General features: G+C 42.4%; 1 protein-coding gene across 2 annotated transcripts; it reads right to left on the reverse strand.

Annotated features, from left to right (window-relative positions):
- Positions 1-9,267: 9,267 nt before the first annotated feature.
- Positions 9,268-16,966, reverse strand: LOC124702715 (probable amino-acid acetyltransferase NAGS1, chloroplastic). 2 transcript variants are annotated; one of them, XM_047234872.1, is made up of 10 exons: positions 16,838-16,966; positions 14,298-14,385; positions 13,448-13,656; positions 12,685-12,836; positions 12,089-12,509; positions 11,607-11,704; positions 11,169-11,280; positions 10,897-11,056; positions 10,090-10,162; positions 9,268-9,745 (listed from the first exon to the last, which is right to left on the reverse strand). In XM_047234872.1, exons 3-10 carry the CDS (start codon positions 13,592-13,594, stop codon positions 9,589-9,591), a joined length of 1,320 nt encoding a protein of 439 aa, XP_047090828.1. In that variant the 5' UTR covers positions 13,595-13,656; positions 14,298-14,385; positions 16,838-16,966; the 3' UTR covers positions 9,268-9,588. The 2 variants fall into 2 exon arrangements, with proteins under 2 accessions (XP_047090828.1, XP_047090827.1); XM_047234871.1 differs by lacking the exon at positions 16,838-16,966 and having other exon boundaries at positions 14,298-14,391.
- Positions 16,967-17,457: the final 491 nt, after the last annotated feature.

Here is a 17,457-nt window from a genome sequence, read left to right on the forward strand (position 1 = left end):
AAACTAAACAAGTATGTACAAGTATCCAGCAACCATAATATGCAAAGATTGAGTGATGCCGGTATACCTCCCCTCAAGCTTAGGCTTTTGGCCTAAGTGGAGATCAATCCCATGGTGTCCATGAAGTAGCACCTCCGTAGTACGACGAAGATGGATCATATTCCGGGTATGTCTTTGGAAGAAGCACCCGGATACGTGACGGTGTAGTCGTAGGATGGCTCGGCGTCCTCGGAGTCATGCTGCTGGTGGAAGCCTTGTATCTTCAATTGCTCATCCACCTCCTCCTTAGTGCGCGACCATGGTTTCCTGTCAATACTGAACAAATCTGGCTGCGGCAAAAGAATTTCCCTCTCTTCCCCGTCAGCAAACAATATTCTATAGACAATATTATCTAAACTAGAGTCGGTTGTAACAAATTAATGACTCTTCATAGCAGCAATATTGAGCCTCATAGGAGTTATTTTTACATCAGTAGGGTCAAGAGGAAGCTCTAAATATGCTAAAACGCGCGAAGCAATAATTCCTCCAAATATAGGCTCCTTGTTAGACAAGCGGCGATCAACAAGAGCACCAAGATGATAAGGCGTGTCCCCAGTGAGTCCAGCAATTAAGAAACCAAGGTGATAGCTAGATATGTTACTAGTGTTCTCCCTACCAAGAATGCTAGTACCTATGTAATAAGCAAAATACTTAATAGCGGGGAGTTGAATGTTTCTTATCTTGCCACGCTGAATGGTGCGACAATCATCATTGGTGATCCCTCGATAGAGCTCCAGCAATTCCTTGGGGTTATCCTCGATCTTCCTTGTTGTACCAACAGGGGCAATACCCAATGCAGCACAAAAATTTTACAACTTCATAGTAATAGGTTTACCATAGATCTTAAATTCTACAGTCGGGCGAAAGTGCTTATTGTTGAACTTGAAGCTCTCTACAAAGATTTTAGTGAGCGTGTAGTATTGCTCACTCTCATCTCCCACATAGGTGGTTAAGCCTGCCTTACCGACGAGGGTCAAGAAATCATCCAACAACCCTGCATTACTCAAAAAGTCATAACATGGGAAGGATGCGGCATTAGGGACTCCATTGTCCTCTTCGGGTGCGAAGCTTGGTGCGATGAGGTCCTCATTATAGGATTGCCTGAATCGGGTGGATGACCTCGAGGGCCTCCCCGTGCTTGTTGTCTCTCTTTCAAACACTTCTCCAAAGTTACAATTATCCATCTTCCTTTTCTGAAATTTTTCAACAAACATTATAAAATTTGATTTGGTGACATATAATTGAGGGAAACTACCATAGGAACTTGCTAGAGTACTAATCATGCATCAAAACTAGTTTCTACCACTTATAAAAAGCATGCAAGCTCACTAAACATGTTACCTACAGCAGCAAAATATTCAAGATATACTCCACCAAACAAAATTCTACTTGGATAATCGGAGAGTCACATACCGAAGAGCAAATGTGCCAAATTTCAGACAAAAATCTGGGCTGAGCAAAGAGATCGAGAAATCTGGAGCTCTTGAGCAAAAACGCGAGTGAGAGGAACCTGGTGCGAGTTTTTTCGGGAGAGAGAAGAGAGTGGGAGGAAGAGATGATGAAGTGGGGCAAGGAGGGGCCCACACGCCGAGGATGGCGCGCCCCCTTGCTGGCCGCGCCGGCCTGTGGGGTGCCACTCGGGGTGCCCCACTGGTCATCCCAGGTGTTCCCGAGTGCCTCGTCGAAAAATAGGACCAATGGTATAATTTTTGTGAATTTTTGAAAACTTTGAAAAATGCACATTTCTGGGTGTCAAAATTATTATTACTGGGCAGGAATTTTTTTGAAATCTCTAATTAACTAAAGAATTTTGCAAAACAAAAGTGCTACAGCAAGTAGATCAAGTGGAGGGAGATAGAGATGTTGTTTAGTTCCTCCATGCATATAAAATGAATTTGTTAACAAGGTTGATCAAGTCTTGCCACCAAATAAATTTTACATAGCATAAGAAGAATTAAACCTCAAATCAATCATGTTACCTTGTATTGTATTGATATGGATCCAATCACAAGAGTTTGATATTCTTCTTTAGGCTCATATATTGGACAATCAATAGTTCCCACTTTGATAGTTCTCACATTAGAAATTGTATTAACTCCACATGCTTTCTCAATCCTCTTGGGAAAATAGACGGTATGCTCCTTGTCATCGACATTGAAAGTAACTTTTCCTTTATTGCAATCAATAACAGCCCATGCGGTGTTAAGAAAAGGTCTCCCAAGAATAATAGACATATTATCATCTTCAGGCATTTCCAACACAACAAAATCAGTTAATATCAAGCAGTTATTAGTAACTTGAACAGGAACATCCTCACATATACCAACAGGAATAGCAGTAGATTTATCAGCCATTTGCAAAGATATATCATTCGGTATCAACTTATCTAAATAAAGTCTCTTATAAAGAGAGAAAGGCATAACACTAACACCCGCTCCCAAATCACATAGAGCAGTTCTAACATAATTATTCTTAATAGAACAAGGAATAGTCGGTATACACGGGTCGCCAAGCTTCTTTGGAACCTTACCATTAAAAGAGTAATTAGCAAGCATAGTGGAAATCTCCTCATTAGGAATTTTCCTTTTGTTAGACACAATATCTTTCATATACTTAGAATAAGGAGGCAATTTAATAGCATCGAGTCAAAGGTATTTGCGGGAATAAAGGTTTCATCCAATCACAAAATTTATTATAGTGTTCTTCTTCCTTTGATTTTAGTTTCTTAGCGAGGAAAAGGCATTTGCTTTTGAACCCAAGGTTCCCTTTCACTACCATGTTTCTTAGCAATAAAATATTCTTTAGTATACTTTTTATTTTTAGCATGCTTTTCGGGTTCTTCTTCAACCTCTTCTTTATCGAAGCATCATTCTTAGCATCATCTTTATCATGTTCATTACCACTTTCGGTTTCAGCATCGAAATAGAAATACTATTAGGATCATTAACGGGCTCGGAGGATTCTACAACAGTTTTATGTTTCTTTTTCTTTTTCTTAGATGGAGCACTAGTTTCAGTTCGTTGAGAATCTTGTTCAACTCTTTTGGGATGCCCTTCAGGATATAGAGGATCCTGGGTAGAAACACCGCCTCTAATTGTTACTTTATAAGCATGTTTTTCTTTAGAATTATCTTTTAACAAGTCATTTTGCACTTTAGTGAGTTGATCAATTTGAGTTTGAACCATTTGAAAATGTTTAACAAGCATCTTAACATCATTGGAGGTTCTCTCCACAATACCATGCAATTCACCAATAGCTCGAGAATTTTCCATTAAATGATTCTCTACTCTCATATTAAAATTACTTTGCTTAACAATATAATTATCAAACTCATCTAAGCATTGAGCAGGAGGTTTTGAATATGGAATATCTTCTCTAGTAAAGCGTTCAAGAGAGTGTACCTCAATCATGGATGAAGGGGGAGTGATCTTACATGAATCTTCTATGGGAGGTAAATTCTTCACGTCTTCGGATTTAATACCCTTCTCTTTAAGAGATTTCTTGGCTTCCCTCATATTTTCATCATTTAATTTAATCATACCCCTCTTCTTCAATATTGGTGTCGGGGTTGGTTCAGGTGTAGACCAATCATCATGATTTCGGCCTATTCTCGCCAATAATTCTTCAGCGTCGTACGGAGTTCTTTTCCTGAAAACACAACCAGCACAACTATCCAGGTATGCCCTAGACTCAATGGTTAGTCCACTATAAAATATATCAAGTAAATCATACTTTTCCAAATCATGGTCGAGCCGAGCTCTAATAAGAGAGCAAAATCTAGCCCAAGCCTCGGGCAATTTCTCTCCATCTTCCCGATCAAAATTATAAATTCTCTCGCAAAGCAATATGTTGAGCACTAGCGAGGAAAGTATTTCCGGAAGAAAACATCAAGCAATTCTTTTGGACTATTAATAGAATCAGGTGGCAAACTATTGTACCAAGTTTTAGCATCATCCTTTAATGAGAAAGGGAAAATTTTAGCAACGAAATAAGTACGCTTCTTAACATCATCAGAAAACAAGCTACTAAGAGTAGATAGCTCAATCATGTGTTCTACAGCACTCTCTTTTTCAGTACCACAAAAAGGAGTTTTCTCCACAATAGATATATGAGACAAATCAAGAGAAAAATCGTAATCTTTATCCTTAATGTTTATAGGAGATGTGGCAAATTTAGGATCAGGAGACAGTTTATATCTAACAGTATGTTGTGCAAGCAACTTTTTAATTTTTATTGCATCAGTAGTAGCATTGCATTTATCAATAAAATCATCATAAAGTTCTACATAATCCTCATCAAGATTATCACTAGAGTATTCAACAGACTCAGGTGAATTAACGAGTGTAGCAGCATTTCCATTAGGAGTTTCAGCATTTTCAATTTGTCTAGACCTAGCAATTGTAGCATCTAGAAAAGATCCCAATGAACCACTATCATCAAGCACAGTAGAAGCATCATCAATATTATAAGAATTTTCAGATCTAGCAGAAGTACCGGCATGTGAAGCATGTGGTGGTGAAACAAGTTTATCAATCACAGATGGTGAATCAAGAGCAGCAGAGGTACTCAGAGTTGTACCTTTTCTTGTAGTGGATGATAATATGGCGAATTTAGGATCGCGAGGTTTACCCATGATGGAGAATTTGCAGCGAACAATATCAATCCAAGTGAACTTCCAAATAAAGCTATGCTCCCCGGCAACGGCGCCAGAAAATAGTCTTGATAACCCACAAGTATAGGGGATCGCAACAGTCTTCGAGGGAAGTAAAACCCAAATTTATTGATTCAACACAAGGGGAGACAAAGAATACTTGAAAGCCTTAACAGCGGAGTTGTCAATTCAGCTGCACACTGGAAACGAGACTTGCTCGCAAGAGTTTATCGATAGTAACAGTTTTATAGCGATAGCGGTAGTGAAATAACGACGACAGAGTAACAAAGACAGCAGTAGTGATTATAGTAAACGGCAGGATTAAAATACCGTAGGCATAGGGATGGATGTCGGGCGTTGCATGGATGAGAGAAACTCATGTAACAATCAAAGCGGGGCATTTGCGAGATAATAATAAAACGGTATCCAAGTACTAATCAATCAATAGGCATGTGTTCCATATTTAGTCGTACGTGCTCGCAATGAGAAACTTGCACAACATCTTTTGTCCTACCAGCCGGTGGCAGCCAGGGCCTCTAGGGAATCTACTTGGAAATTAAGGCACTCCTTTTAATAGAGCACCGGAGCAAAGCATTAACACTCTGTGAACACATGTGATCCTCATACCACCGCCATCCCCTTCGGTTGTCCCAATTTCTGTCACTTTGGGGCCTCGGGTTCCGGACAGCAATACGTGTATATAACTTGCAGGTAAGATCATAAAGCAATGAATATCATAATGAATTGATAACATGTTCAGATCTGAGATCATGGCACTCGGGCCCTAGTGACAAGCATTAAGCATAACAAGTTGCAACAATATCATAAAAGTACCAATTACGGACACTAGGCACTATGCCCTAACAATCTTATGCTATTACATGACCAATCTCATCCAATCCCTACCATCCCCTTCAGCCTACAGCGGGGGAATTACTCACACATGGATGGGGGAAACATGGCTGGTCGATGGAGAGGCGTCGGTGGTGATGATGGCGATGATCTCCTCCAATTCCCCGTCCCGGTGGAGTGCCAGAACGGAGTTTCTGGTCCCGAGACGGAGTTTCGCGACGGTGGCGGCGTACTGGATGGTTTCTGGTGATTTCGACTTACTCCCGTGCGTTTTTAGGTCGAGGGCAATAAGTAGTCCGAAGGAGGGCGCCGGGGGCCAGCCGAGGCCGCCACACACTAGGGCCGCGCGCCCCCCTCCTGGGCCGCACCGGCCTAGTGTGTGGGGCCCTCGGGCTCCCACCTGGCTTGCCCTTCTGGCTCCGTCAATATTCTGGGAAAATAGGACCTTCCGCATAAATTCCGAGGATTTTCCTGAAAGTTGGATTTCTGCACAAAAACGAGACACCAGAGCAATTCTGCTGAAAACAGCGTTAGTCCGTGTTAGTTGCATCCAAAATACACAAATTAGAGGCAAAACAATAGCAAAAGTGTTCGGGAAAGTAGATACGTTTTGGACGTATCAACCTGCCACTTATCACGTTGAAGGATTGCCAACACTTCTTGCACATGTCCCAAGTATTCTTCATATGAGTGGCTGTATAGTAAGATATCATCAAAGAAAACCAAGGCAAACTTCCGCAATATTGGAGCTAAGGAAGCATTCATGGAAAATTGGAATATGGCCGGAGCACCAGTGAGACCAAACACCATGACCTTGAACTCGTAGTGTCCATTGTGAGTTTGGAATGCAGTTTTATACTCTTCTCCCGGTGCCAAACGGATCTAGTGATACCCAGCCCGTAAGTCCAGTTTCGAGAACCATTTGGATCCAGCTAGCTCGTCAAGCAACTCATCAATTACTGGAAGAGGGTACTTACCTTTAACTGTAAGAGCATTCAAATGTCGGTAATCAACTACCAATCTCCACGTATTGTCACTTTTCTTTACTAGGATAACTGGGGATGCAAAAGCACTATTGCTATGTGTAATTACTCCCTGTTTCAGCAGCTCCTGTATTTGTTTCTCCAATTCAGATTTCAATGCTGGAGCAACTATGTAAGGCCTCATAGATACTGGTCTAGCTCCAGGAACCAGAGGAATGTGGTGATCATATTGCCTGCTAGGTGGTAGCCCTGTAGGAGTATCAAAGACTGAAGAAAACTTGTCCAGGAGTTCTTGTACTCCTGGTTTATGTTGTTCTGCACCCAAGTCCTGAACATCCTGCACCACATGTAACTCGATGAGTGTATGGGAATTTTCCTCCGCTCCCTCTCTATGCAAAACTAGCAGTTGTCCTTCTTGGAATAGTGCCAACCAATGCTGAGACCAATGGGTGAGCATTGGACTATGCTTCGCTAACCAGTCATGTCCCACTATCCCATCATAACTTTTGAGTGGTAGTACCCTGAAGGAATCCACAAACTCATGACCACATGCTGACCAACCGAGCTAAGGAAAGTAATCCTTGGACTGTAATACCTCTCCCCCGGCTACTTGCACTCGAAGAGTTCTGCCCAGCTCTTGCTTCCCTGTAAGAAGGTGAGCCTTGCTCTGATCGATGAAACAAGCAGAACTGCCAGAATCGACTAGGAAGAGCATAGAGTGTCCTTGCACATTGACCCGAAGTTGCAAAGTTTTCTGTGACTGCTCACTGGAATCAGCTGCTGCTGCCGACAGACACATGAGGTGTTGGGATGCAGTGTCTGACTCATCCTCAGGCCCTTCGTCAGTAAGCTCCGTCTGCATACAGTTCATCATCTCTTGTACAATGTGTAATTGAACAGCTCTCTTACACACATGTTCCTTACCCCATTTTTCTCCACAAACAAAACACAATCCCTTGGCCCTACGTTAAGCTTTCAGATTGCTCCATTTGTCATCAGAATTACCCCTGGTTGATTCAAGTTGTTTCTTCTCTTCTACTGACTTCGACACCCACTTCGCTGGAGGTGGCGGTGGTAGCGGGTAAGTAAGAGATGAGTTCCTGCCAGTGCCTTGTCGAGGAGGTGCAGCTGCTGCAAAAGGGTTAGCTCCCTCTCCTAATTCCTCATACAATAGTGCCAAGGTAAAAGCGGTGTCAAGATCATCAGGCTGCTGTATAGCTACTAATACCCTGACTGCTGGCTTCAATCCATCCAGGAATCGAGTCATATTCCGAATGGATTCAGAGTGTGGCTCATATGCAGACAATTGGTCGACCAAATCTGAGAATCGCTGAACATAATCCTCTACGGTACTGGTTTGAGAGATGTGATAGAACCTTCGGAGCAGGATAGTGTGCTGGTTGCGCATGAAGCGAGCCATCACACCGCGCACTAGATCATCCCATCCAGCTTGAGGAGTATTCGTCAGGAATGATTCAAGCCAGGTGGCTACAGCTCCGGTGAACTGGGATGTCCCGTATGAGACCCAGAGGGTTTGCGGCGTGCTCCATCGCCTGTAATACTCTTCACAGCATCGCTGCCAGAGCTTTGGATTGGCTCCATCGAATTGAGGCAGCTCAATTCGAGGCGCGGAAGCATTGGCATCAGTAGTGGTAGAAGATTCTCCATAGTAATTCACTGAGTTGGAAAAATATGGGGACGGATTTGGGGGTGGATTGTTACCTCCTCCCGGAGGAGGCGCGGTGGCCATCCCCCGGTTGTTTGTTGCGACGCAGTGCCCAGGAGGGCCGACAACACCCATTCCCGGCATCCGAGGGTTGGACCCCGGGTTTCCCTCCACAGTGGTTGGTCGGGAAGCCTGGAGGGCGCGGCCAACAGTAGCGACCAGTTGCGAGATCTCTGCGCTGAGCCCGGCCTTGATGGTGGCCAAGTCGGCGCCCAGGGCCTCTTGTGCCGCCGCGAGTTCGGCGCCCATGGAGGCCTGTACGGTTGCGATGGAGGCGTTGACGTTGGCGAACTGCTTGGTAGTGTCCTCGACGAAGGCCCTGACGGTGTCGAAGGACTCCTTCTTGTAGTCGAGGAAGCGGTTCTCGTAGGCCTCCCGCGTCTCCGCCGTGAGGATCTCGTAGATCGCCCTGGCCTCCGGCGAGAGCTTATCCATGGCCTCCGCACGGCGTCGGCCGGCGAAACGGGTGAGGTGGTGGTGGTTGGGGATTTCCAAGGCGGTGGATCTGCGGGCTCTGATACCAGATGTAAGATTCCTACGGATTCATGGAGAAATACGAGCAGATCTCAGAGAGAACATGAATTAGGGTTCATAGCTCTCCTCCCAACCTCCCCCGAGCTAGTTCATATCACCACGGCACTGCCGTCCATCCATCCAAATCCTAGCCAAGTTTCCCGTAGGAGATGCGGTATCCTTATTACTAGCAACTATCCTATTACATGGGCTTACAGAGGCCCACCGGTAGTCCTTGAATTGGGCCGAGGTCTTGGTCTCTCCTTTGCTTCAGTGGTCACCGTCCAGTCCTTGTCCTCATTGGCAGGTGAAGGCAGGTCGTTGACACCAGGTGACTCAGGACAGTTCAAATGTTTGTGCAAGAAATAAGAATTTGGCAAAGTTTGCCCACCGTTTGTTGCTGCCCTTAAATCCAGAACACTACAAGGGGTGTTCGGTGCTTTTTTTTTCTTTTGCGGGGAGATGTTTAGTGCATCCACAGTTCCACACGACCAAAAAAGAACTCACTGACACGCAGCATCCAAATAAGATTTGGACACAAGGCAGTTCCATTTCTCATGGTAACGACCAAAGGAGGCTGATCTTTGTACTGTCTCCCAGTACGGCACCACAAGACACCAGACGCCTCAAAGCTATGAACCAGAAAAATATTACTCCTACTCTACCAACGCTGAGGTGGCCTGCTACTCTATAAACATCATGGCTATCAACTATTCACTTGACTTTATACCATACACGATTCTACGATGTATAACTGCTGCAGAAGCTATGATATTGAACCTCATATGCAGCAACTAGATTGCTATACTATTTGCCTCCAGAAATCATTTCATGGCAAAGTTATTAGCAGCCATATGTCCAATCTCTGCTGGCTGGAGCCGCTTCATGTAATATTTTGATCCCCGCGAGAGATTGATCCGTTTTCTCCTCTCCGCTGGGAGGGATTCCATTGAGCATTCCTTGAAGCCACGCCGGACAAACCTGTGGAAATTTAAATGTAAACATGAGAAACAACAGGTATTAATTTCAACTAGATGGAGGTCTAGTATCGTCTTTATGACATGAATATTTACACAACAAGAAAAAGAATGCGCTCTAAAGCCGTGAGCAGATATATCATGTTTTAGTGATGAATCAAGAAAGATAGTGAGGCTGACTCTTAATTCATCTCCAAACTATACTGAAACTCTGAAAGGAAACGTACAGTATTCCATGATTGACCACAGTTCTACTAACAATGATAATTATTCAGTACCATGTTATAGATCATTAAAATGTCTAGACAGAAATAGCACTTTGACCAAAACTAGAACACAAGTACATACCAATCTGCTGTCCTCGTGGTAAGCAAGAATATTTTCTCGAGACCAAGGTATAATGCCTTCTTCTCAACATAATCTGCAGGACCAAAAACACCATGATAAGTATTTGATGAGCAGAAATTCACTGCGGTGCGTGTGCTACAGAAAGATGAACTTGAAGATGACAACATAGAAGTGAAAACTCAATTGTGGTTATTTTTTTAGGTTGGCTGGTTTAAACACAAAATCGGGAAACATTTTCCTGGAAAAACTGAGGTAGCTCTCAGTTGAGCAAAATCCCTTCCAAACATCAAATTATCGGTTCATTTTTTGTTGGTAGACTTGATTCCAAAAGTATACATCAAAATGGCAATAAGACAAAGCTCAATAAACAGTGTGTCAATGCTCTGGAGGTAGCATACAAAACAGGCTTCAAGCTTTTTACTACTGTAATTTCATAGAACTTTGTGTTTTATTGGGGTCAAGTCCTGAAACCTGGTTGATACTAGGAAACTAACCTGTTTTACATTCCCCAGCTGGCATTTTCTTTTTCAGCCGCCCTTGTTTATTCAAGATTAAGTGTTTGCAGCATATAAAACAAACATTCACATACACTCTCTGACAAATAATTGAAACTAGAGGTTTGTGTAGCCTTTACTAGCTAAACTCATTGGGGAATGATCTCAGTAAACAAGGTGGGAATTACCAGGTTAACAGTATTTTCCAAACCCTAGTTGTATGGTTGTATCAACATTATCTGTATTAAACTGATAGAGGAACTGATGTGAATTTTAAAACCTATGGAACAATGCTAATTTGCAATAATCTTACCAAGTAACTTGTCTCCTTGACCTTGTCCTCGACATTCTTCAGATACAGCTATAGCAGCAACTTCCCCAGATTTATCCTCAAAAAAGGGGAATAGAGCAGCACATGCAATGATTGAACAGTCTCTTTCCACAACAATAAAAGACTTCAATGCTTCCAAAAGCTGTTGAAAGAAAAAGAAAAATGCTTTGTTCAGTTGACTTAAGAGGGAACTGTAAACTGGGGCTAATGGCTTAGTATCCCCACTGCTCGAAGTTCATAAGATAATAAATGACCTCTTTGTCTGTTCGCCGCACTAGGACACCAGATTCTTCTAGGGGGTGAATGATTTTTCTAATACCAGAAAAATCTTCCTCTCTAGCAGTTCTTGTTCCTTCATACATATCTCTGTGGAATGAGTGGAAACATATTATTTCACTGCACTTTGCTCCTATAAGATATATGCATTATATATGTCCTAATCCAGATCATATGCACACAACACCAACCGCACAAACGCACAGATTTAGATTGTGCCGTACATTATCCGGAGTGGCATTGATGAAATGCATGCATTTTAAGCAATTACAGGAACAGCTTCTTGTGAAGTGGGGAAAATACATGAATCAATAGCTCAATAGGCATACAGGTGCAAAGTAAGTATGCAATTATGGGCTTAGATATCACGACTAGTGTTCTGTAGCAGGTAGAAATCGACAGAAGTTTCACTATACCTAGCTATCAATGTTCCTGCACCATCTCTTGTGAATAGTTCTAACAATAATGATCCTCCAACCGTGCCATCTATGATATGAACTCTCTGGACACCACCCTGTGAAGAAGAGGAAATTCAAATCAGGAAAAATGAACATCACCAATGAATCAATGATACGAAAGAAATATGTACTGACGCACGTCATATACTATTGCCTCATGAAAACAGAATATTCAATGAATCATAGTAGATATCATTCTCGAAACGATATTACAGATACAAGTTCCACTCAGATCAATAAGCAGAATATATACAATCAAGAAAAGAAAAGGTGTATTTCAGCAGGATACTTGTCTAACATTATAACATGTATATGACATAATGGTGCACATTGATGAATGTAGTGACAATGCATGTAGCAACATGTACTCATATACCATAATCAGTTTGAAAAATAAGAGCATCCCAAGACATGACTCGAGCAAGAAGCCCAAAACTTACATGGCATACATATGCTGCTGCAGCCAACTCTGAAAGGTAACCATTTGATCTGCTCAGCCGCTCCTCCCCTCCAATAGCAAACCCTTGCTCACCAGACAGACCATTTCCATTGTTAAAACCTACACCATTGCGGAAGGATGCAGTGTAATCACCGATGAAGTCCCTCCCGTTCCATACTTGTTCTTTCTCCTCTTTAATAGGAAAGTTAATGGCATAACTTATATCCTCCTCGCCCACAACCTTGACATAATTTGCAGCAGTCTCACTCTGCTTAGCGCGTGTTCTGATGAGCATATCTGCTTCCTCGATAGACATGAAACGATTGACTCGGCCATGCTCATCATATATTTGGCCATCGACAACGCAGATAAGCTTGTCTGCCTCAATAGCTAGAGCACATGCCGTTGCAACTTCATAAGTGCTGAAAGTTAGCAAAAGTAATCGCAATATTAGCACGTATTAAAGATAAAAATGATGTATCTGTCATCCTCAAATATGCTTAAATGAATTATATGAACTATTTGATAGTGAATCTTAGAAGTTTAACCATGAATCAGATGAAAAGAACTACAAAGTAGATGGATTAGAAATCGTACTTGCAATTTAACACCTCTCCTGCACTGGAGTATCCCATATTGCTCACAACAACTATGCTATCTCTATCAAGTCTTTCTTTTATCCGTGAAACGTCGATTTTCTTAACTTCACCGGTGAATCCATAGTCAATGCCACCAACAACTCCTCTTCTCTGCCACAAGAAGAGAGGCATTTGAATTCACCATTTCAGAACTAATATACAAACCAATATAAATTCAAACATGATTATCTTAAGAAAAGTGAAAGAAAACAGATGACAGACAGAGGTCCAAATTGTTAATTTAAGTACAGCTAAGTAGTTCAAAATTACAAAATTTGAAACCCATATAAGCACATAATATTAATACCTCCCAAAGGATTCAATTGGTTATTTAATTATGTTAGATCTCCCTAATGTACTATTTATGTGTGCATTGGCATATTAACCCCTTTCAACTGCATCTATAATCGGAGAGTCGAACTTATTAGGCTTTTGTTTGGGAAAATCAGTTAACCTTTGATGCTTTACAGTCCTAGTACCTATGGATATGGTGCCCTAGGCCAAAAACAAGTTAAGAGTATGCCCATACTGTTATAGTAAAGTTTATACAGTTCTAGCTTCCGATGTTGATCTTCCAAATAACTACAGATGGCTCCACCCTTCAACATGTTTTCCCATATCTCTGCTCTCACTACTCTTAGTGATGTAATTTGCATCTAGTAATGAGACGAAAATGTGATATGCTGCAATAAAACCAATACAGTTAAGTACATGATATACACCTTAGCACCAAGGAAGTTTCCACTTGCAACATTGTCCGAGATTTCATGCCAACGACCATTAACACCATGTCGACGAAGATCTAACATTGGGGGACCAGGAGACAGTTTTGCTTCTATAGTAAGACGTATTCTGCCAGCTGCCTCCATTGCAGCATCTAATGAATCAGAATCTGTAATACGGTAACGACCACCATAACTGGGCTTCTTTCCTGAGAGAAAATCATAAAATGAGCTCCTTCACCAACATGCACACATGTAGTACAATCACCAATACTATTTAAAGGAAAGTCATCAAAGCATCAACCACAGCAGCACTGATTATGTCACAGTTTTCACTTACAGTGCTTCACTAGTCACCAACACTACAAGAAGCAAGAAATGGCTAACTTTAATATTAATCTCCATTTCCAAAATTGTGAGCTCGACAAACTATGACTAGAATGCACCATGGATACTTGTACCAATGAAAATGAATGCATCCAGCTCTCCAGCCATGCTATGCATATACAAAACCAGAATTAAGAATCTTGTTTTAGGTAATCTTTATCCAGAGCTCAGTATATCCCAAATAACACTTCCTCTACTTTCATTAGATGCTACTGTACAAATTACCAAATATCGAATATGGCATATGTGAAGCAAAATAATAACCAAAGATTGGGTAAAACATTTAGATGATCTTGCGAGTTTTCTGGGATGGGGAGAAATTTACTTCTGACTGATGCGCTTTGTTATGTTAGCGGTAAGCAAACACAGATAACTCTAATAGAGTAGACGCTAAAAATGCAAAAAAAAAACACAGCTGTTCAAAGCATATAAAAAAGTTAAAAGCGCAAAATCTTCAGCTAACCTCTCTCAGCCAAGAGCTTATCAATCTGAACATGTGTTCCAGGAACAAGCACAAATTTGATCCCAAGACCATGTAGAAGCGATATATCCTGCATGTTTAAGTAGACTGTGAATTCATGGAACTACACAAAGTATAAAACTAATTACATTTACAAAAAAAATCAAAAAAACTACTCCCATTAAATTATCGCATAATTACACCTTCAGTGACCTGCTGTTCCACTCAACGGACACTGACCCAAGCCCATCTAAAAGGAACTAACGGTACACTTTCCATTATGGGAAGTTGCAAGCTGTCACACGGGCCATGTAATACCTCATTACCCTACAAGTGTGGCTCTGAGGGGGCTCAACACCGTATTCTACTGCACCCTGCCTTCACCAAGTCAGCCAGCAGGTCATCTGTGGCGAATAAATTTCCACGTGCCACATACAGGTGAACTTGTTCGGTAAGTGTCAAACAGGAATTTGTTAGAATTTCACTTTTCTGATAGGAATGTCTAATTAAGTAGTTCTGTACATCTTCAAACTGTAGTCTGGTTGAAATATGTAGCAGACTTGCATGAAGACATGACAACTGAAGTGATATAGTACAAAATATAGAGTAAAAAAACACCATTACACAACTTTAGCAACTTGATTGTTTATATGGCAAGCCTAAATAAGATAACCGATTGAAATTAAGGAAGAATATGAGTATGGGGCATTGCGAAGCATCAGAGAACAGACTGGATTAGAAACGAATTTGAGGGAAAGAAAGAAATCAAAGATCATACAACACACGTGAAGCCAGACTGTATACCACATGCAAGGGAAGTGCCAGAGTTGTTAGCACATCTGTTGTCTGACTCTGTTCCGGCCACCCAATGATCATTTAACAATTACAGAATAAATTAGTCGTGAAAAGTTCAACCTTTAACTATTGGTAGCCATCAGCCTGGAGAATATACAAGACTCAGCCAACCCAACTTCATAAACACTTGCAAAAAACAAGTCTAAACGAATACAACCCAGTGGATGAAGAAAAATATAACTCAGTGGGTGAACAAAATATGACTTAGTGATGTTGCGCATTCAGTTAACTAGACTAAACAACTTGTTCCAAACAGACACCCACAAACTGGACAAAAACAACTCAAGTATGTAAAGTGTCCTAATACGAAGGAAAAACTCCTCCACGAAAGACAAAAAATGGTAATCTTTTAGAAAACACATAAACAAACATTTGCATCTCATCTCATTAGGGCGGAATAGCAAACTGTAAGTGCAAGAGTTTGGACAACATTGTATCCTACCACACACCCAGCAAGAGCAGGACACTCAGTGAGAGTATAATCCCCAAAAACGAAAAATGATGATGGCAACAAGAAGAATTGTAATATTTCCTTTGTCAACAACACCTTGGGAAAATCTTAACTATTTCTAAGATCTTATTTCAGCAAGAAGAGCAGGTCAAGCTATCGAAGATTTTGTTAACAACAATATTCTACAAAAGTGTTTGGGTGACAAAGGACTGGTAGCCGATAGGAGCAACGAAAAGAAACATGGAGCACACGTGCGGCTGCTAATTTATTCATCTTCTCCAAGAAATCACTGAGCGAGTCAGCGCTGGTTTGAATTTTGCTCGGACAAGCCTAACCTCTACGATAGCAACCAGCAGTTGGTAGCTTGTTTCTCTGTCGGTGCTGCTCTCATCTTGGTAGCATCATTATAACAAGTGTCGTATCCAACTCAAACAATACCATAACAAAGTGAAGGCCATCAAAATGGTCTCAAATTCAGTCACTTTTTAGGAAATGGTGTCAAATTCAATGTATTTATAGATATCCGGCAAATCATCCATGGACAACATTTTAAGATTTGGTTGATCTCCACTTGCTTGTAATTCCAAATTTTCCTCTTTTGGACATTGGACATGCCAAATGACTGCTTACCCTTTTATCTATAAGAATTACTACTGTCAAGTAAAATGACTCGATCCAGCTTATGAAGTGGATAAATCCAGTAAAATCGCAGGGCAATGGAGAAAGCAAATTTGATGATAGGCACATAATTGACACTTGCAAAAACAATCCTAAGCGACAAACAAAAACTGATCCATCTCATAAAGTTTTGCTCTTTTGGCCATTGGACATGCCAAATGACTGCTTAACATTTTATTTGTAGGAGTTACTCTCTAGGTTTAGGGGCTGGCCCTATCATATTTCTGTCAAGTAAAATCACATGATCTAGCTTATGAAGTGGATAAATTATCCACTAAAATCGAAGGGCAATGGAGAAAGTATACTTTGTCAGGCAAAGAAAAACTGATCCATCTCATAAACTGGCTCTTCTCCCAAACTCGCAGGTTGAAATGGGGAACAAATCAGCGAAATGTCCTCTCTTCTTTAACAGAAGAACCAAAATAGTGAAAAAGACAAGAGCAGAATGGCTGTAAACACACACCACCTGAATGCGAATCGTCCATTTCCCTTTCACCCCCGAAAAAGGCAAACTGGGACCATTGGTGGGAGAGAGAGGCAGAGAGCGATGGATGGATACCTGCAGAATGCCGTCGAGATGGGAGCCGGCGACGACCTCCCCGGAGATGACGACGACGAAGGTGCTCCCCCGGTGGCCCCGGATGTAAGGCCAGGCCTCCCGGAACCAGCCGACGAACCTCCCCCCTTCCTCCGCCTCCCCGCCCTCCGAACCCCCATCGCCGAGCAGCCTCGCCCCTCCGCTGCACCGCACGGCGACGGAGCAGCGGCCCCGCAGCTCAGGAGCGCGCATCGCGAGCCTCCCGGGCCGCGGCCGCGCCGATCCGGCAGCAGCAGCAGCCGGCGCCTTGGAGGGCTCGCCGGCGAAGCGCGCGGCGGCGAGGGACGCCGCCGCCATGGGGCCGGACGGAAGTGAGATTCGGGATCCCTTGGCCGGCCGGTAGCTGACGGCGGTGGCTTTAGCTTGGCGTGGCGTTCTGGTCGTACGCGGCGAGAAGAGAGCGGAGAAGCGTGGAAGCGGCGAGCGATTTGGCGCGCAGCGACGGGGGGTTTGGGTTTGGGCTTGGCTGACTGGGGGAGGAGCGGCCGGGATATATACGTGAGGTGGTGCTGCGTAAAAATTGAAACTTTTTTCTGGCGTTGATTCTGGGTTCCTTTTCTCTTGGGTGAACGCGTGATCCC

The sequence above is a fragment of the Lolium rigidum genome, chromosome 3 (genome assembly GCF_022539505.1).
Source record: "Lolium rigidum isolate FL_2022 chromosome 3, APGP_CSIRO_Lrig_0.1, whole genome shotgun sequence".
Classification (NCBI taxonomy): Eukaryota; Viridiplantae; Streptophyta; class Magnoliopsida; order Poales; family Poaceae; genus Lolium; species Lolium rigidum.